General features: G+C 36.9%; 1 protein-coding gene across 2 annotated transcripts; it reads left to right on the top strand.

The window, feature by feature from the left end:
* The first annotated feature begins 176 nt into the window (after positions 1-176).
* Positions 177-20,790, top strand: tns2b (tensin 2b). 2 transcript variants are annotated; one of them, XM_079432035.1, is made up of 26 exons: positions 181-538; positions 3,591-3,696; positions 3,966-4,003; positions 6,562-6,594; positions 8,569-8,603; positions 8,789-8,972; positions 9,053-9,103; positions 9,260-9,382; positions 9,892-9,956; positions 10,326-10,409; positions 10,488-10,600; positions 10,875-10,935; positions 11,371-11,446; positions 12,220-12,349; positions 12,440-12,502; positions 12,589-12,705; positions 14,011-15,309; positions 15,713-15,773; positions 15,885-16,726; positions 17,802-18,026; positions 18,143-18,220; positions 18,310-18,387; positions 19,045-19,213; positions 19,479-19,547; positions 19,804-19,833; positions 20,051-20,790. In XM_079432035.1, exons 1-26 carry the CDS (start codon positions 425-427, stop codon positions 20,193-20,195), a joined length of 4,389 nt encoding a protein of 1,462 aa, XP_079288161.1. In that variant the 5' UTR covers positions 181-424; the 3' UTR covers positions 20,196-20,790. The 2 variants fall into 2 exon arrangements, with proteins under 2 accessions (XP_079288162.1, XP_079288161.1); XM_079432036.1 differs by lacking the exon at positions 19,804-19,833 and having other exon boundaries at positions 177-538.
* Positions 20,791-20,942: the final 152 nt, after the last annotated feature.

Here is a 20,942-nt window from a genome sequence, read left to right as displayed (position 1 = left end):
GGTGGTGGAGAGATGTTGGAATACAAGCCTTAGGGGTTGTGTGTGTGTGATGGCTCCCAGTGGGTGAGCAGAGCTCGAGTGCCAAAGAAGAAGGGTCTGACGTAAGCCTGCCAAAAACAGCTGTGAGAGAGACGGAGGAGGGTGTTACATAGTGTGCATGTGAGGGGTCAAGAGACAGTCAGAGGGAGGACACCGCAAGAGACACGGAGAAGGGAGACTTTGGAAGTGGGAGAGAATGTGTGCAAAAGGAGGTGTGAGAGACATGATTCTGTGTTGGCACTGGATGCTAAGGCATTGAGGAACAAGGAGACGTCCTTGAGGACAAGGGAAACGTAAAACAAGGAGCAACCTGGACTGAAGACTAAGGAAAAGAAAGTGTAAGAGGAGAAGGAAAGGATTTCCGAGGAAGAATAAAGCAAGTAGAATGGGTTGTGTCTTCAGCAAGCAGTGTTGGGTTAAAGAGAGGAATCCCCAGCCCTCGGACCCCCCGAAAACACGAGACCTCACAGAGGATGCAGAGATTCTCAGCTTAACAGAGGTATGTGTGTGTGTGTGAGTGCATGGGGTCATTTATAGGTAAGATCATCTCTTGAGTGCAGTGGGTCTGCCTCAATGGTTGTCTTCTGTAAATCATTGCATACTTGCAGTCATATTTATAGTCAAGGTTTTCAAATAGGGATCTGTTGAATTGAGGGCAATATAGAACACATGTAAAACATATCACTTTTTATTTTTAATTGGTAACTTTTTAAATAATGATCTGTTTTGCATCATATAATGTAGTATGTTAATGTAGTAATGTTAATGTACTATATAAAAGTTATCTTAATAACACTAATCAATAAGGTTACATTCATTAACATTGGATAATGCATTAGGTAACTAAAAAACTTTTTAAAAAATTATAGCATTTGTTATTCTAGTTTAGTGTTAGGTATACTGTTGTTCATTGATAATTTGTGTTCATTCATAATTCATATGATGTTCATTTTCCACAGCCTGAAATGTTAAAATGTATGGTGCACAAATGAACATTAATCTAGATTAATAAATTGTATAAATAATTTAGTTTTTAGTTCATGACACCAAATGCATTATCTATAGCTATGTTATATGTTACTGCAACATGTTAGCATATATTATATTATATAGTATGTGACTGGCTACTGGATGATACAGTTATATTGACTATAATTATTGTTATATAGTTATATTAACTTCTTAACAACATCAATATTTCTGAATAAAGTTTATATTTTATGTGCTGTCAGCAATCAATACTTGCATTAAGTGGTTCTGTTATGAATGTTTATACTGCAGTCACTGCTCAAAATGCAGCTTAATAGACACTGCAAGTGTAAAGCTATATTTTGCTGTAAAGATGAATATTTTTCCGAAAGGATATACCTGTGAATGAACCCCCCCCCCCCCCCCCCGCCCCCCTAACACACACAAACACTCACTCACAGTAACACTTCCATGTCCATCATTTGGCAGCAGGTTGACTCTTTGGGGTCAGACAGCTTTAGTATGTTATGTGCCCTTAGAAAACTTGCCTATAGGATGGAAAATGTACGTAAATAGAACATTTCCACTTCACATAACACATTTTAAGCAATGACAAACACTAACATGTCATGTGTGCTGTGCTCTTGAGAGGGAAAAAAAAGAAAATATAATCCATAACCACAGACAAATAGCCAGATTAACACACCCATGCTAGCATACACACAAACACATGCGTTTCCTAGGGATCCTGTGGACAGAAAGACTGGTTAAAAATAGACAGTGGAATTCTGGGACGGTGGAAGCATACCTCGGCCTTCCCACCTGCTCCCGTCTACTCCTGCCCGGAATGTGAGTCTGTATGAGTGTAAGAGAATGACTATTAGCAGGGCCAAAACTCTTATTTCAAAATGTCAGCAGCAACAGTAGCAGAGAGAGAACTCTTTTTGTCTCTCTCACTCTGTCATATAGCATGTTCCTCTAACATTGGGAGAATTCTAGTAACCTAAACAGTTCTGCACTTTTCAGAGGGGAAGGAGAAGTGAGAAGGCATGAGGAGAAGGCTGTGTCTCTGTGTGTGTTGGATACGTGGAGGGAAATGCTTTATCCATGAGCCAAACTTTGGCTGGAGACAGCGAGAGAGAAAGAGAAGGGAGGAAAGCTGAAAAGTCCTTTATCTAAAACCATGCTTGAAAAAAACATGAAACCAAAGTTTTGTTATATCTGTGTTTTATATCTGGTTATCACATGCTCGCAATGTTAACAAACTCTATGAAAGGAACTTTTGAACTAGTTGATGAATGAACTGCTGTATATGTGTTTTATTTTTAAAACGTCCTCCATGATTGTAGAAGAGAGATATATTCCGTAAAATCTTTGTGACATTGTGGTATTATACAATTTAAAGGAGTTACGCACCAGTCTGCTTATAGCATAGCCATTGTTTACTTCCCATTTACAGCCTGTAGATGGCAGCATTGTCAAATGATAAAACTAGCAATGTGCTATGAAGGTCTACATTACGGTTCACAGATTTATTTTTTAAGAAATTAATACTTTTATTCGGCAAGGACGCATTAAAATGTATCAAGAATGACAGTAAAACGTTTTAGATTGCTACAGATGATTTGTTACAAATAAATGCTGTTCTTTTGAACTCTCTATTCATCAAAGAATCCTGAAAATTTTTTTTATCATGGTATTAAGCAGCACAACTATTTTCAAACAATTGATAGTAATAAGAAATGTTACTTGAACACCTAATCAGTATATTACAAGGATTTCTGAAATCATGTGACTGGAGACTGCAGTAATGACTGCTAAAATAGAGTTTTGCCATCACAAAATAATTACATTTTAAAATATGCTCAAATTATTTTAAATTCTAATAATTTACTATTTCTAATGTGTTTTCTAATTAATTAAATGCAGCCCTGGTGAACATAAAAGACTCTTATTTTCAACATTAAAAATCTAATACAAATGTCTTACCAAATATGTTTTTATAATCATTGCTGAAATTTTATGAACAAAATGCTATAAATATTCACAGAGTTAAAGTTGTTTTATATGTATCTATGATTGTATGTGTGTGTGTGTGATGTGATATATGTGATGTATAGATAGAGATATATACACTGTGTTTATAGATAGATAGATAGAACTTAGCATCACTTTGTTCATGTCATTCATAAAAATTAATTGATGATAGTATACCATGGACATTGTTGAATTTGTAGAGGAACACCTGGAATAGAATAGAAATATGATCATGAATATAGTATGATCATTAAATGATTGTCAGTTCATCCAGCTATTTTATGCAATATCTGGGCACTGTGCCAAAACAGTTCTATCATCACAGCACTATTACCAAACATGATTTTCATTCATCTCAGTATGAGTGATTGATTTATTCTCTTCATATCACCACAACTGGGGGCGTGTGGACATGTGTGCTCAGTGCTCTTTAATATCATGTTTGTGGTTGGCAGATGTGTTTGGGTTTAAATGTACATACATACAGATCCCACATCTGCTGCTGTATAATTTTGAGGTCTTTGTGTGTGTGCTTATATATGTAGTTGGGGAAAATGGGTTCACACTCCTTTAAAGAGAGGAACTTCAAGAAGAAACACCACTGTGTTGTCTGCAGACAAGCCCTCGACAGCCATGGCATGTACTGCAGAGGTAAAACAAACATTTGTTTGTACTATAATGACTTTATAATGACTTCTGTTGTTTTTATACATGTCTAATATTAGCTGATATTTTATCTTCTATTATTCTATTTATTAAGCCTTTTCCTCATGGGTACTATTAACTGCTCCACAAAATGTAGGTGATTTCAGGTTTTACTATCCTTGTGGGACTTTTGGTCCCCACAGGTAAAACCTGACCCCACATGCACTTAATGTACATCAATATTTATTAATGTAATAAACATCTTTTCCTTGCAGAGTGTAAAACTGCAGTTCATAAGAAATGCGAGGAAAAGGTACGATTCTTTCTCACACAGCTTAAATGCTGTTACAACTTTATGCCTCTTATGAAGTACAGTGGATATGGCTAAACTTTGGCTGATTGTTTGATTTGGCTTTAACCAATAAAGAAGTGGCAGAAAAATATGCATTCTCGTTGTCAGTGACTGTATGGGTCCTTGTAGCGACGTGTTTATCTTAGTGGCTTTTGGTCTTGTGATGTGTGTCACTCTCAAATATAGTACAAATAGGTCTAATTCAGATGAGTTATGAACTCTGGTTATCTTTGGTATTAATAGAAATTGCAATCAGTCACTGAATGCCAACAGTGCATCATACAGATATACACCAGTGTATCTGCACGCTACACACCACAGCTGTTCCTCTCTTTCTCTCCTGCTATTTCTTATTTCTCCTGCTCATTTTCTTTCTCTTTTACTTTTTCTCATCACAGTAAAAATAAATATTATTATTAAAAAATAAATAAAACTAAGGTAACAGTTACATCTTATGTTTTTAGTTTAGTTCATTTACTCCTTATTTTAAGTAAAAGCCTTGCCTGAACCTAAAATGTCAAGTATCAAATCAATACAACCATAATTATTCATACCCCAGTGCATGCTGGAAGAAAGATGAATGATATTAGAGTACAAGAATTGTAATTGAAATTCTAGTTGATTTGGCTTAAAACATAGAATATGATACAAGTAACACTTTACAAAAAGGTTCCAGTTGTTAACATGTTAACATGAATGATGAAAATGACTTCATAGAATATGATACAAGTAACACTTTACAAAAAGGTTCCAGTTGTTAACATGTTAACATGAATGATGAAAATGACTTCTAAAGCATATATTAATCTTAGTTAGTATTAGACTAATTTCAACATTTAGTAATATATTATTAAAATTGATTGTTGCATCTGTTAATACTCAGTAATCTTGAGCCAGCATGCACTATGATAATGATAACAAAATTATTTAATACAGTAACAAATTATAATTGGAAATGCATTAACTGTGGGACCTTTATCCAGTTCAAGTAATTAATGCATGTATTATGAACTATGAAAAAGTACAAGAATTAAGTAAATATTTGAACACTTTTAAGCATCATTTACTTGAATACTTTTTACAGTCCATGCCCTGGTTTTAGAGCGAGAGAGAAAGAGGAAGAGTTGGGTGGGAGCAAGAGAGTGAGAGGTTTAGAAAGAGAGAGAGAAAGAGAGGAGAGCACTTGTGTGTATGCTATAGGAACTATAGAAAACTGGACTCATCTGAGAAAGGTACAGACACTTTTCCTTTTTTAATAGGGCATCAAAGAGAGAATTCATTTTGCTTTTGGGAAATGTAAGGTATACTTTGTGTACTTTTCAGATAGTAGAATCAATTTGTGTTTGTAGTGAGATAATCTGTTTGACACAAAGAAAAATACAGTAGAAAAGAGAGAATCCGCAATATATGGAATGAAAATAAAGACGAGTGTAAGACACACTTGACACATGACAAAGATGCAATCAGATGGTAGTTAAGATTTACATGAACATTTATCTTTGTTTGTTTAGTGATTGTGTGCAAGCGTTTGATTGTGTCTGCGTCACTTGCAATTAATTGTTACCTGCTAAAACAGGATGTAGTTAATGAACCCCAGTGTGTTTCCTCATCCCTCAAAAGGGATTTGTTTTGTCTGCACTGTAATATGATTTTATCATTATGTTATAGCAACCTGTTAGTTTCAACTTCCAACAGTTGGATTTTCCAGCAGGGCAATCCAAAATCAGAGCTCAAATAATGGACAAAATTGCTGCTTCTTAAATTTAAGGCAGCAATGCAGTGAACATTCGTGACTTACATTGTGAAAAATACTCCTACAAACAGACTCATGATCAGAGGCACAGGCCAGCTGATCATCTGAAATAGAGTAGTGGAAATAGTTCATAAAGCCAGCAGGCATTTCATCCGTCCTGGACGGAGAGATCAGCTGCTTTTGTTTCTCTTTATACACGTGTCTCCACCCTCTGTCCACATCAGACTCCCTGTCAGTCTATCAGAATATCCCCCATCGCACTTATTCCCACCAGAATGATGGTATGTTTAGGTTTTCCATTGACAGATTCTCAAACGCCTCGATTTGATTTACACCTTTTGAATATACGGTTGCATCCGCAACTGTACATTTAATTGCACATACTAATAAAATGGTATTGCAGCCATATACAAAGTCATTTGTGTTAGGGTCTGTAAGTTAAAATGTTGTCTAAACTAATTACTGAGAAGGAAGCAAAGTGAATGTGTGCAAATATGTGCGCACACACACATACACACTCAGATGGTGTTAAACAGTACCAGATGTCCCCTGGTGTGATAATAACCTAATGAGGACAGAGAGGATGTCTTAAAATGGAGAGTCACCCAGTGGCCCCAAAGTATGCTAGCTGCGTGTGTGTATATGCTTAAGAGGCTGGTATGTGTCTCTTATATGCTCTCTGATGTCTAAACCTTCCAAATGATGCATCAAAGACTTGGTTACCCTGTGTCTAATACACACCTTTCTCTGTCTGTCTTTCGTCCAGGTCTCTGTCCCTTGTGAAGTTATCTCAGATCCAGTGAGTATTACCCCAAGTTGCTTATTAACATATCTTAAAGGTCGTACTTAACACTGCATCTGTATTACATTTACATGAATGAATTTAGCTGAGACTTTATGAATCTTATGAGAACTGATTATGCACAAAATCCCCTGAACTGTAAAATTCAGAAGCAACTAGATTTAGGACATTTTTGAGTTTATTCAACTTATGGATAATTGAATTAAATTTATGTAATGTCAACTTTTTCTACATTTAGTAGTTCCACCTTTAAAATGCAACATTACTTATATTTGGGGTCTCAGAGACCCCAGGTATAAAACATAAATAAATGCAGTGCATATTCGCATGATTTTCTGATTAATATATACACTCACTTGCCACTTTATTAGGTACACCTTGCTAGTACCGGGTTGGACCCCATTTTGCCTTCAGAACTGCCTTAATTCTTCGTGGCATTGATTCAACAAGGTGTTGGAAACATTCCTCAGAGATTTTGGTCCATATTGACATGATAGCTTCACGCAGTTGCTGCAGATTTGTCGGCTGCACAGCCATGATGCAAATCTTCCATTCCACCACATCCCAAAGGTGCTCTATTGGATTGAGATCTGGTGACTGTGGAGGCCATTTGAGTAAAGTGAACTCATTATCATGTTCAAGAAACCAGTCTGAGATGATTTGAGCTTTGTGACATGGTGCATTATCCTGCTGAAAGTAGCCATCAGAAGATGAGTACACTGTAGTCATAAAGGGATGGACATGGTCAGCAACAATACTCAGGTAGGCTGTGATGTTTAAACGATGCTCAATTGGTACTAAGAGGCCCAATGTGTGCCAAGAATATATCCCCCACACCATTACACCACCACCACCAGCCTGAACCTTTGAGACAAGGCAGGATGGATCCATGTTTTCATGTTCTTTACGCCAAATTCTGACCCTACTATCTGAATGTTGCAGCAGAAATCGAGACTCATCAGACCAGGCAACATTTTTTCCAATCTTCTATTGTCCAATTCTGGTGAGCCTGTGCGAATTGTAGCCTCCGTTTCCTGTTCTTAGCTGACAGGATCGGCACCCGGTGTGGTCTTCTGCTGCTGTAGCCCATCTGCTTCAGGGTTTGACGTGTTGTGCATTCAGAGATGGTATTCTGCATACCTTGGTTGTAACAAGTGGTTATTTGAGTTAATGTTGCCTTTCTATCATCTATAACCAGTCTGCCCATTCTACTCTGACCTCTGACATCAACAAGGAATTGTCATCCACACAACTGCCGCTCACTGGATATTTTCTCTTTTTCTGACCATTCTCTGTAAACCCTAGAGATCGTTGTGCATGAAAATCCCAGTAGATCGGCAGTTTTTGAAATACTCAGACCAGCCTGTCTGGCACCAACAACCGTTCCACATTCAAAGTCACTTAAATCCCCTTTCTTCCCCATTCTGATGCTCAGTTTGAACTTCAGCAATTCGTCTTCACCACATCTAGATGCCTAAATGCATCTAGTTGCTGCCATGTGATTGGCTGATTAGCAATTTGTGTTACCAAGCAACTGAACTGGTGTACCTAATAAAGTGGCCGGTGAGTGTAGACATCCATTACTGTTGGTTGTTTCCTTTCAGTTTCTTATACAGTATATATTTTTTTTACCATGTATTTTCACATGGTAAAATGGACATAAAGCAAAAACTATGTAATTATATTAGATAATAGTAATATTTTTGAAAAGTGCATGCCTGCTTCAGTAAGCTTCTGTCATTTCTTTCTGCTGGGATATCAGAGGAACATATTAAATACGATTTGAATACATTAATTTTCAAATGACCATTATTTTTACAAAGGCATACTTCGAGTCAACTATAAAAAGAGCCATTATTATCAGAATAGGAAGGTTATTAAGTGTGTTTAATGTATCACAATTTAAAAGAAATGTCTGTACCATGTCTGCCTGCTTTTTATTCACATTCCTTTAACTCTGATCATTCCTAGCCTCCATTTCAAAACCAAATGACCATTCCTCCCAGGTAAGAGAAAATTTCATGAAGCTAACAGCAACTTTTATGAATTCAAGAAAAAGCTCACTCAAAAAGTAACAATCTGTCAACACTCACATTCATGTTGTATGAAAATCATCATTATTTTTAGGGTGCCCTGCTTCTTTTGTTTGTATTTGAGTGTGACTTTCTTGTGTTTGTTCTGTGTTTCACAGTAGAGACAAAATGGAAAGTGTTATGGAGACGTTGATGGGTAGTCATTATGACTTCGACCTGACCTACATAACTGAGCGTATCATTTCTGTCCTCTACCTGTCTGACCTGGAAGAACAGCGTTACAGCGCTAACCTTAAGGAAGTGGCGGCCATGTTGAAATCTAAACATCAAGACAAGTATTTGGTCAGTTGTATTTCTGTTTCATCACTGTTGAGTTTTAAAGCCACGTGAATTATAACTCTTATGTCTCTTTTACTTCTCAGCTTATAAATCTGTCAGAGAAACGCCATGACATCTGTAGACTAAATCCAAAGGTATCTTCTTGCTGTTTTTTTAAAAGCGGCTTTGTATGTATTATTCCATTAACTAGATTTGCATAAATCTTCATTTAAAAGTCAGTCTATGGCTGGCTTGTTTTGATGTATTCTTTTGTTTCTGTATTTCTGGGATGACCCCTTCCCCTGCCTCAGGTGGAGGAGTTTGGATGGCCTGATCTACATGCCCCGTCCCTTGATAAAATATGCACTGTGTGCAAAACCATGGAGAACTGGCTTAACTCTGACCCCCAGAACGTGGTTGTACTGCACTGCAAGGTTGAGATCAGAAGTTATTTGATATTTAATATTTAATATATAAGACCTAAAAGTGACTAAATGTCATCAGTCTTATTAAAGGAATAGCTCATCCAAAAATTAGATTCTGTCACCATTTACTTAGTCTCTAGTCACTCCAAACTCAAATGACTGCCTTTCTAATGGAAAAGTTTAGACTAATGTACTCTCTTATCCATGCCGTTACAATGAATTGGTACTGAAACTACAGAAAGCACTATAAAAGTATCATAAAAGAAGTCCATACAACTCTCAATCCTTCCCTCTAGTGGGCTGTTAAACTCTGTGACCAGATTACAGTCAGCGAGTTGAATTTAACCAAGTCAGTCTGGTCCAATATTGATTTGTAAATGATGACAGAATTAAAATTTTATTTAAAAAAAATTCATAGTCATAGAAAGCATGACCCAATATTAGTATTAGTTGTAGTAGTTGTATATATTTTTTCTTCTCTGTCTGTTTTCCTTTTAATCTACCTGTCACTTTCTCAGGGCAACAAAGGAAAAACAGGGGTGATTGTGGCAGCTTACATGCATTATAGCAAGATATCAGCTGGGTATTTACACACACACACACACACACACTCAAACATATTAACCAGTTATTCAATGGGTACACCATAACTTTTTAGTTTTTGAAAGAAATTAAGTTTTATTCAGCAAGGACAAGAATTTTTGTTTCGAATAAGTGCTGTTCTTTTGAGCTTTTCTATCACAGAAATAAATGACATTTTAAAAATATTAATTAGAAAGATGTTATTTTAATTTGTAATATTATTCCATAATATTACTGTATTTTTTATTTAAAAAATGCAGCCTTGGTGAACATAGGAGACTTCTTTCAAAATCATTAAAAATCTTATGCAGTGCCTTCGGGAGCATTTTATTGTAATTACACTTGACTTTTTCTGTATGTATGTGTGCAGGGCAGATCAGGCTCTCTCGACAGTTGCAATGAGGAAATTTTGTGGGGATAAAATCTCTTCCTCTCTCCAGCCATCTCAGAACAGGTATGACTAACCTTTATTTCTTTTTGTTCCAGAATAACTTGTTCTAGTTTGGTCATGATGTTCTCTTTGTCATTGCAGGTATATTTATTATTTTGCCGGCCTCCTCTCAGGTGCAATAAAGATGAACAGCTCCCCTCTGTTCCTACATCAAATTCATATTCCAGCTTTGCTCAACTACCAGTTAAGAGGAGGTACACAACCTGTTCAATCATAATCAGGCCTTATTTTGTATTTTCTGAACTGGTTTTGAGGAAAACACAACAGAAATATGCATTAATATTTAAATTAAAATGTGTTCAAGTGATAGTTGAAGCAAAAATTAAATAATTTATTCACCTGTATGACTTTCTTCAGTCATACAGGTTTGGAACGACATGAGAGTGAGTGAATGATGACAGAATTAAAATTTTGGGGTAAACTATCCCTTTCATTTTGTTTCCCCATATTATCCATTGCATTTTGCAGGTTACTCTCCCTTTCTGAAGATATATCAGTCATTGCAGCTGGTCTACTCTTCAGGCAAATAGTAAGTGGGTCTATTTTGTCAGTCTCAATAAGTTTGATGATAATGTTTTTCAGTGCTGTGGCATGGTGGTCACTGCTTGCAGTCTGATATATTGACCTCTGGCGCTCAACCCTGCAAAAATAAACATCTTGTTGGTTTAAGCTGCTCAAAGCTGGCTTAAGATGATCTTAAGTTCTGGCTAAGATTGTGTAGTTAGTCTCTGAGCTATGCCATGCTGGTTTAACTGGTCAACAAGCTGGTCTCCCAGACTATCCAACTGAAAAGTGTCCAAAGCCCCTCTAAATCCAGCCAAAAGTTCTGCTTAGCCAGCTTTGGCTCGCAGTGTGTCCAAATCACACTTCTCCTCTCTTCTTTTCATCATGTCATGTCCTCTCTTGACTGTTCTATCAACAAAAAAAAAAAATGAATTTCATATTTTTTTTGTTTGTGTTACAGTGATATTCAGAGCCCTAACAGTAAGACGCTGTGTGTGAATATTGAACCAGCTCTACTGCTGAAGGGAGACATCCTGGTAAGAACATTGAAACATTCTTGTTAAATAAGATTTTCCTATAACCTACTCGCTAGCCACTGATTTAAAGGGAGAAATATTTTGAAATATATATTCAAAAACATCACCACATTATTAAATGACCATATTTAAAGTGATCGTTCACCCAAAAATGAAAATTCCATCATAATTCCCTCACCCTCATGTCATTCCAAACCCATAAGACTTTGGTTTGGTTAATCTGTGAAAGAAGACATTTTTAATGAGGCATGTTTATGTCCCTCCATTAGAAGTCCAGGTAAGGTGAAGATCTAAAAAGGTCATAAAAGTGTCAAAGAAATGAATCCATATGAACTGAGAGGTTTATTTCAAGTCTTGTGAAAAGATATGCTCACTTTATATGATGAACAGATTTAATTTAGGCTTTAGTTCCCATATAAATAAACATACATAGAGCAAATTATATATGGTAAACATAGAATCTCAAATGTGCTCATGTGTTCATCACACGCAAGAACTAACCTCATTGGTTCTCTTGCATGACACACACACGTTTCAGCTTCGAGTTTACCACATGTGATGTGCTCTATGTATATGTGTTAGTCAGAACAACACCCTCTCATTCATTTAATTTCATTTCATCACATTTTACACTCAGAACACCTTAGAAACCACATTTCAGTGTCCTAACAACTACCTTCAACACCCACGCAAGCTATGTGTAGGTGAGTTGAGAGAAGCACCACATTTAGACTACAAAGCACCATGTTTTCCTTCTTATTGTCTGTCCTTAGGTGAAGTGTTATCACCATCTCTCAGATGTGTGTAAGAGAGAGTGTGTGTTCAGAATCCAGTTTCACACCTGTAGTGTTCATGGGTCTCAGCTTGCTTTTGGCAAAGGAGAACTAGACCATGCTTGGACAGGTAAACACATACCGGCACTGTTTGTTTGACTGCCCCTTCCATTGCGTGTGTTTTCTGTGTGTTATGATTCTGATTTATGTTTGTGTGTAGATGACCGTTTCCCTGCAGATGCCACAGTGGAGTTGCTGTTTTCTTCTGTCCCGCAAAGAAGAGGTACACATCTATCAACTGCACTATTTATCCATCCCTGCCTCCATTAATTCTATCTTAATGCTATATGTGTGTTTTATGTATTTTAGGTGGAGAGGTACAGAGAAATGACCCGGGAGTATCTGTGGATTACGACACTGCAGATCCTATTGTGCGCTGGGACTCATATGAACACTTTAACCTTCACCATGAGGATAGTGATGAGGGTATGTGCACTCAGTCTAGCCCAAAACCTATATCATGACAAGCTACAGGAAACTGAATTACAATCAATCTAACCTAAATTGTTGGCTACAGTATAAGTTGCAGATAAAACCACTAACCACACTACTATTCAAAAGTTTGGGGTTGGTAAGATTTTTTTAGTGTTTTTTTAATGTTCTTTTATGCACACTTGCACACAAAATACTTTAAAAACATTAATATTGTGGAATGTTCTTCAAATTGTAACATATCTTTGAGTTTTTACAAAGTTTTTCAAAAAACACATCATTCCCCCAAATTTACCCCAGACAGATTAAAAAAAATAATAATTACTTCTTACATTCCATAACTAATCTAAAGCTTCTTCAATATCTCTATTTTTAACAAAGTTCAAAAACACCTCCCAGATAAGAAAGAAACCCTCTGAACTTTCTGATATCTATTTTCAAGAGCCAAACATGCCATAAGTCCAAAGGAAGGGCAAATGGTATTTTCCAGCACAGGGCAATAGAACGTCTTGCTTGTAATAGACACAAATCCACCAACTTTCTTTCTTTAGTGGACAAAGTGCAATTGTCTTCATACATACTCAATACACATAATACAAAACATAGAGGAATTGGAGAGGAAGTAAATTGAGAAGCATACCGAGTCACCCCAACCCAAAACTTCTGCAACTCCTCGCATTCCCACACACAATGGAAAAATGTACCTTGAAGCTTATTGCATTTAAAACACAGATCAGGGATATTAGGGTTAAATTTATTTAATCTTACAGGGGTTATATAAGTTCTCATTACCAAATTATATTGTAAGATTCTCAACCGAGAGTTCAAACTTTGTGTTTGTGCATTTAAACAAATTGTATTCCAGTCATCTGAAATATCCATATTTATATCTTGGATCCATGCTTGTCTTTTATTCTCAGAGCTTTCAAAATGTTCTCTATTTTAATATATTTTAAAATGTAATTTATTCATGTGATGTAAATATAATCATTCAGTTAAAAAAAAAAAATAATCTTACTGACCCCAAACTTATGTTTAAGATGTTTTAAGAGGAAAATGTCCATATAATGCAACACTACCAGATGATCTGCAATTGCAGCATTTATCTGGCTCAAAAACATCTTAATTTAATTTTATATCTTTATATTAGTTGTATTCTTTCTATATTTGTTTTCAGAGAATCATTTATTTGGTTGAAATTGCATTCTGAGACCAAAAAACAGACATTTTTCATACACTCCATATTCATGTGACTGTAAATAATATGTTTTTTGTCTGTGTATTCCCTGTGATCTGTAGATATCAGTCACACACGTGGGCCTTTGGATGGTAGTCTGTATGCTCAAGTGAAGAAGCGTCAAGCACCAGGGTCCAGTCCCAGCGGATGCCTGACTTCCATCAAAACCTCCACACATTCACCCAGTCATTCCTCCTCTACTCCTCCAATTCATCTCTCCATTCAGCCTCTCTCGCTCAGCAAAGATGCAAGTTGCTCCTCAGCACCACCAGAATCCCTTTCTCCACCTCTAAGAGAAAAAAGAGAGAAGGACGAAGAGAGGGAAAAACACAGAGAAACCGCAATACTTGATGATGGCGACTGCTCTCCCGTGAGACCGGAAAGACCCATTCAGTCTTGTTATGGTCGCCCGTATTCCCATACTCATTCATTCTGTGATCCAGACCTGACCAGCCCGCATGCACTTGCACAAACTCTCCATCCCAAACACCACACACTTCCCTGCAGCCGCACCGCCCCACTGCCAGTCCGAGACTTGTGTGTATCCCAGGCTGATATTTTATGGGAGAGAGGGCGATGTCTGCACCATCCCTGCCCAGAAACCGTCAGGCACATGTACTCATATCCCACTCAAGAAACCCACCTTCATTCGCCACTTTTCCACTCACAGTCCTCCCGTTCCCACACACTTCCTGTACAGACACATGCATTCTACTCTGGGGAGGCATGTCCTGTGTTTCATTGCCCCGCCCTCCCCCAGGGCCACACCCACATCTCTCCTTCCCTAGCCCCTAATCAGTCACTGGTCTCCAGTCCATACCGAGAATTACGTTACAGCACGACTCCACCAACATCATGCTCCTGCAGGGACTGTTCTCGCTTACGAGAGGACGTTGCCCTCCATTCTTTACGAGGCAGAGAATTAGAAGCTCTTCCTTGGTCTAGAGAGGCAGAGTTTGGGATTAGGAGGGAGGGTCCTATGCACTGGAGGGATGGAAGGGTGGAGTCTCATTGGGAGGGAGATCAAGAGGCGGAATACTGGAGGCGCAAATTAGCAATGTCACCAGTAACGTTATCATACGGACATTGCCACTCTGTCCCAAAACAAGACCAACCCGTATATGTTTCAGACACCCAACCTGAACATATTAACCCACTCAGTCCATATCCCAGCCCCCAAAGCAGTGGCTACCACAGCCCTCATCCACCCTGTCCTTGCTCTCCACAACCGTTCAGAGAGAGTCCTGGATATGCCTCCATCAGTCATTCCCCAAACTGCTCCCCCATTGCTATCACTCCATCTCCAAAACGAGCCAATCCCAACAATGCTATACCTGAAGAGAGTCAGCATGGCATTAACGGTAATCACATTGACACAGTTTGTAGCCAAATTATAATAACCAACGCATTCTTAAAACAATTTTTTTATTTTTTATTAAATGTATATAATATAAATATTTGTGCTATAATGTCAGAACCCAAAAACCCCAAAAAAAGAAACTTCTGTTCATAATCCTTACGTTATTTAAATTTTTATTATTATTATTATTTTGTGGAACACAAAAAAGGTACTTTGTAGAATGTACATGCTGCTCTTTAGGGGCAGCTCTGAAAGGGGCAGAAATGTACCATAAATCTAACACAAATAGTCCATATGACTAAATGATGTATTTTTATTTTTGGGGTGAACTGTCCCTTTAACTTTCAGTTTCTTCTGCTTCCCTAACCTAATCTGTTGTTCATTCCATTTTGTGTGTTATGTAGATGGTCGTTTTAAGGTTTTAGATGCTGATAAAAGTCACATTAAAGCCCTTTCTCCTCATAGGTAATTGTTTCTTCATGTACATTAATCTCTTATTAATCTTGTAGCCAGAGTTAATTTTGTACATCCAATTTAATGTACTATCAACCTAAATTTCACTGTGTATTCTAACAGGAGATCAATGGAGGTGGGAGAACCAATGAAGAGCAAAGCTCCAGATGGTGAGACTTTCCCTGGGTCTCTGATCACTGTGGTCTCGGCTGTTCGTGGAACAGAGGAAAATATAAAGAAAACACCCATCACAGATTCTACATCTAACACCACTCTCATTATTAACCCACCGCCATCCAAGGTTGTGGAGTCAGTGCAGGTACAAACACACAACCCCAGACCTCTCAACAACTGCATCCCAGAATCAGAAAAGGATAAAGCAGAACGCCCCGGCTCATGCTACACCTCTATTTCAACCTCAACAAGTCCTCAACCTCCTCTTTGTTCTTCAGAGAGAAGCTCTGCCTCTGAATTCCCTTCATTTAGCATAAATGCTGAAAGGCAAAGCATGACTACCTTAACCGACGGCAATGAGGAAAGCAGCAACAGTGACCTGACAGCATCGCTCCCTGACCCAGACGGCTACGTCACACCCTCATTTCCTATAGCATCATACAGCTACCCTCTTCTGACGGTGCCTCATGTACCATATACAGGCTACACTGAGATCACCATCCCAGCTTCCTTACCCCAACCTTCTCTCCCTGAAAAACAACACTCATCCCCCCTTCACAATGTGTCTGATTGCACTGGCACTTCCTCAATAAAATCAGCTGGAAAACCTTCTACTTCCTCTGCCCAGTTCCATGTGTCCTTCTCCACTACTGCCAATGAATTGCCTCCCACATCTAAATGCAAAGTAACTCCCTCTAGTGGCATGGAGGAGGCAGAGAACCGCCTCAGCTCTAAGTTTGTCCAAGATAGCTCCAAGTACTGGTACAAACCTGGCATCTCCAGAGACCAGGGTGAGAACATCTGCATTTTTAGTGGTGCTTACTTCAGTGTTATTTCCATTTATGCATTTTGTTGTGGGCCTATATGTATTCTCTGCCCTTCGGACCCATGACATTAACTTTGTTCAATATAGCATTGTAGCCTTCTGTGCTACAATTTTTCTATAGCATATTATTAGTAGTGCACAATATGTCGGTACCATTAGAAATGTCTTTGATTTATTGGTATAGGTTGATATTAGATATAAATTAGCATATGCTTATTTTCCCTGTTTTGACATTTAGATGTTTGCTATTATCTAATGCTCACCTAAAGTTAATCTTTAAGAACACTAATAATTTAGTAACACTGTTAAAACTTTAAGTCAATTTTATTTGTTTAGCAATACAATAAGTATTGTTAGTTTTAGAGTTACAGTATTAGTTCTTTATGTGATAAATTTTAAATTTGAGCAAATCTCAAAATGGATATCCATTTTTCATACTGTACTTTATAACATTGTGATGACAAATTCACTTGTAATATTTAAAACAATTGATTTTAGTTTTTAGTATTTAGTAACAACTACCTTACTAACTAGTAAGCAGAAAATTAGGAGCTTATAATAGTTAGTTAATACTGAGAGTTGGTCCTCAAACTAAAGTGTGACCGAAGTTTAATATCAGCTTTTTATTGGGTATTGAATAATTATCGATTTATTGTATTGGTCAAAATTTAAACCAATATGATTAATAAATCCTAATAATTTTAATGAATAAATATCTAAATATACATAATAAATTGAAATATAAATAAAATATATAATAAGTACATTAATACTAAAATTAAAAATAATACTGTTTTGTTAATTTTTTAAGCAATCAACAGACTAATGATTTTCATCTGGTGGATGACTTATGAGCAACCTTATAAGAACACCCTGGCAACTTCATAGCAACACAATTAAAAAAAATCTCAACACCTTACAATCATCATATCATCACATCTCTTAAATCTAGTTGTAGTAAATAATTTTTTAGGATGTAATGTACATTACATAAATATTCCTGCCACTCTATTAACAGAAGTATCTCTTTCCCCATTTAGCCATCGCAGTATTAAAAGATAAGGAGCCTGGCCGGTTCCTCATTAGGGATAGTAATTCATTCCAAGGCGCATATGGGTTGGCCCTGAAAGTCAGCACACCTCCAGCCCACGCTAGTAACCATGGAGAGACGGGCAACCCACAGGAGCAGCTAGTTAGGCACTTCCTGATTGAGAGCGGTCCTAAAGGAGTGAAGATCAAAGGCTGTCAAAATGAAACACATTTTGGTGAGACAAAAAAAAAAGAAAAAAAGATTGTGCCCTCTTTATGAATGATTTTCTAATGCTCTGTGTTGAAAATAGCACCCCCTATTGATTTAATTCTGATGATTCTTTTCATCCAGGCTCCCTCTCTGCTCTGGTGTATCAACACTCCATTACTCCTGTGTCTCTTCCTTGTGTTCTACGAATCCCAGATAGAGGTTGTGCAAACAAGTTAAAATACAACAATGAATATTTTTTCATACCCAGTGTGTAATAACTGCCTGATTTGTGTGTGTTTGTGTTTCAGATCTTGTAGGAGAATTGCAAGAGTTGCAAAGTGGAACTAATACCAGCACAGCTGCAGACCTATTAAAACAGGGGGCAGGTGAGTTTGATTTATTTGATTTATTTATTTTACGGATGGATGGTGGGGAAAAACAATAAGTATTATTAAATGTGTTAAGATTACAGTTATATAGTCTCTTGCTCACCAATGCTGTATTTATTTGATCAAAATACAGTACAAAAGAAGTACTGCTGTCAAATATTGTTACAATTTAAAATCACTGTTTTCTATTTATATATATATATATATATATATATATATATTTATATATATTATTATTTTTTTTTATTTTTTTTAATTTTTTTTTTTATCTGTGCTGACAAAGCTACATTTCAGCAGCAATATTTCCAGTCTTAACTGTCACATGATCATCAGAAATCATAATATACTGATTTAATGCACAATAAATATTTATTATTATTACAGTTGAAAACAGTTGTGCTGCTTAATATTTTTGTGGAAACTGTAATACATTTTTTTCGGGATTCTTTGATGAATAGAAGGTTCAGAAGACATTAATTTGAAATGTTGTAAAAATGTCAACATATTTACTGTCACTTTTGATCATTCTTGCTAAATAAAAAAAAGTTTGATGATAAATCTCTTAGTGTATTATATTCAATATTCCCCGTTAAAAGTAACAAATGTCCTCTTTCTCTCTCTAATATTCTTTGTTATTCTCTCTCTCATTGTCAGCTTGTAATGTTCTCTACCTAAACTCAGTGGAAACGGAATCTTTGACTGGCCCTCAAGCCGTCTCCAAAGCAACCAAGTGCACTTTGACCCAGGACCCTCGTCCTTCACCAACAGTCGTCCACTTCAAAGTGTCCACACAGGGCATCACCCTCACTGATAACCAGCGCAGGTACAAACACACATATCCAACAATACTTCTGTTTTGCTTGCCAAGCAAAACAGTTTACATTGTAACACAGCTTTATTAATATCACTCCCCAAGCATATTTTTAGCACAATCCTTCAAATATGAGATTAAAGTTACTTATTTTAGCCATTCAAGTAAACTACAGGCCCGTATGGCTCATATCCAAAACATTAATCAGAGACACTGAAAAGTAAAACAGACGCACTCAGACCTCACTCTTTATCTCTTTCTTTTTTTCTTTATATAGACTGTTTTTCAGGCGACATTACCCTATTCATAGTGTGACTTTCAGCAGTGTGGATCCACAGGATCAAAGGTAAAATTAAAGATGGAATCATTAGGAAATACAACTCCAATCTACAACATACTGCATCTCTAATGTATGGCCAAGACAACATGTATTGCTTTGAACGTAGTCTAGAGGTGGTTTGCCTCTTATGCTGAACTAAGGCTGTCAACGTACTATTTTTTGCACAAGGGCTCTCCTACCCTCTTTTATGCTTCTCTCTTACTTGCTCTGCTTGTACATGTTGCTTAGCCTCTGTGTATGTGTGTGTGTGTGTGTGTGCCAGGTGGATTGATACTGATAACACTTCCTGCAAGTAAGTGCTTCTACTTATACAGCTCTATATTCTTTTTCAGTGTAGCTTTTCTTGTGCTTTCAGGAGGTTTATTCCCAAATGTGTAAATTTAGGAGTGATACAAGTGTATATCTTTTTTATGCCACTCAGAATAAGCCAGTGATATGAAACAAATGAAGACAGGGGTTTTAAAGTGAACAATCTGCTGTGGTCTCTGATATCTAGCTGTTTTCTATAGGATGTTTGGATTTGTTGCACGGCGCAGCGGTGGTTTGGGAAACGTGTGTCACCTGTTTGCAGAGCTGGACCCAGAGCAGCCAGCCACGGCCATTGTGAACTTCATCAATAAAGTCATGCTGGGACCTCAACAGCTGCGAAAATGAACACAGTATACCAGAGATGGAGAAAAACAAAACAGAGTGCACGAGATGGTATTGCTGTGGATATTGTCAGTGTTACGTTTATGTATACAAAATGAGAGAAGTGTTCCACGTTAGGATACACAAAACTGACTTTTACGACAACTCATTATGCAAGCTTCCTCTTTTTTCTGTCATGTTCACATTTAGTGTAAATCAGTGAGATTTGGTCATGTTGAAACAGAGTGCATTATGAAGTGATTTCAAATGAAATGCCTTTTATTAAATAAAAATAAAATATACGAGAAAAACAACTGGATTTTCCTGGTAAAGTATATCTAATGGATAAATAAATGAGAAAGTAAGTTTTCGACGCTCAGACCTATTTTTGGCTGAGAAAATGGGCCTTTTAATCCTACCACTCAGGATGCCAAAGCTGTATGACTGCTATTGTGTTGTTCTCTTTTTTTATTTTCATCGATTTTGTGTGTTTGTGTTTTTTAGTTAAATGGTCAGAATCTTTTGTTTGTTCGTTTTCTATTTGAAATGCCCTTTACAAGACACAAAGTCATATTTTTAGCAACTGATGCATTTTTAAATTCATACTTTTTTGGTATTTAAATAAAATATTAATAAAAATGACAAACAGAAATGCCTAGAGACTCATTTATATATATATATATATATATATATATATAAAAAATCCAGTTATTTAATAAAGGTTTTCAGTTATACTGTGCTCAGTTTTGTTTCTCTTGAGGTTATTGTAAA

This window comes from Barbus barbus (genome assembly GCF_936440315.1).
Source record: "Barbus barbus genome assembly, chromosome: 13".
In the NCBI taxonomy this organism is placed as follows: Eukaryota; Metazoa; Chordata; class Actinopteri; order Cypriniformes; family Cyprinidae; genus Barbus; species Barbus barbus.
The sequence above is the reverse complement of the archived record's forward strand: the minus strand, read 5'-3'. Positions and strand labels throughout refer to the sequence as shown.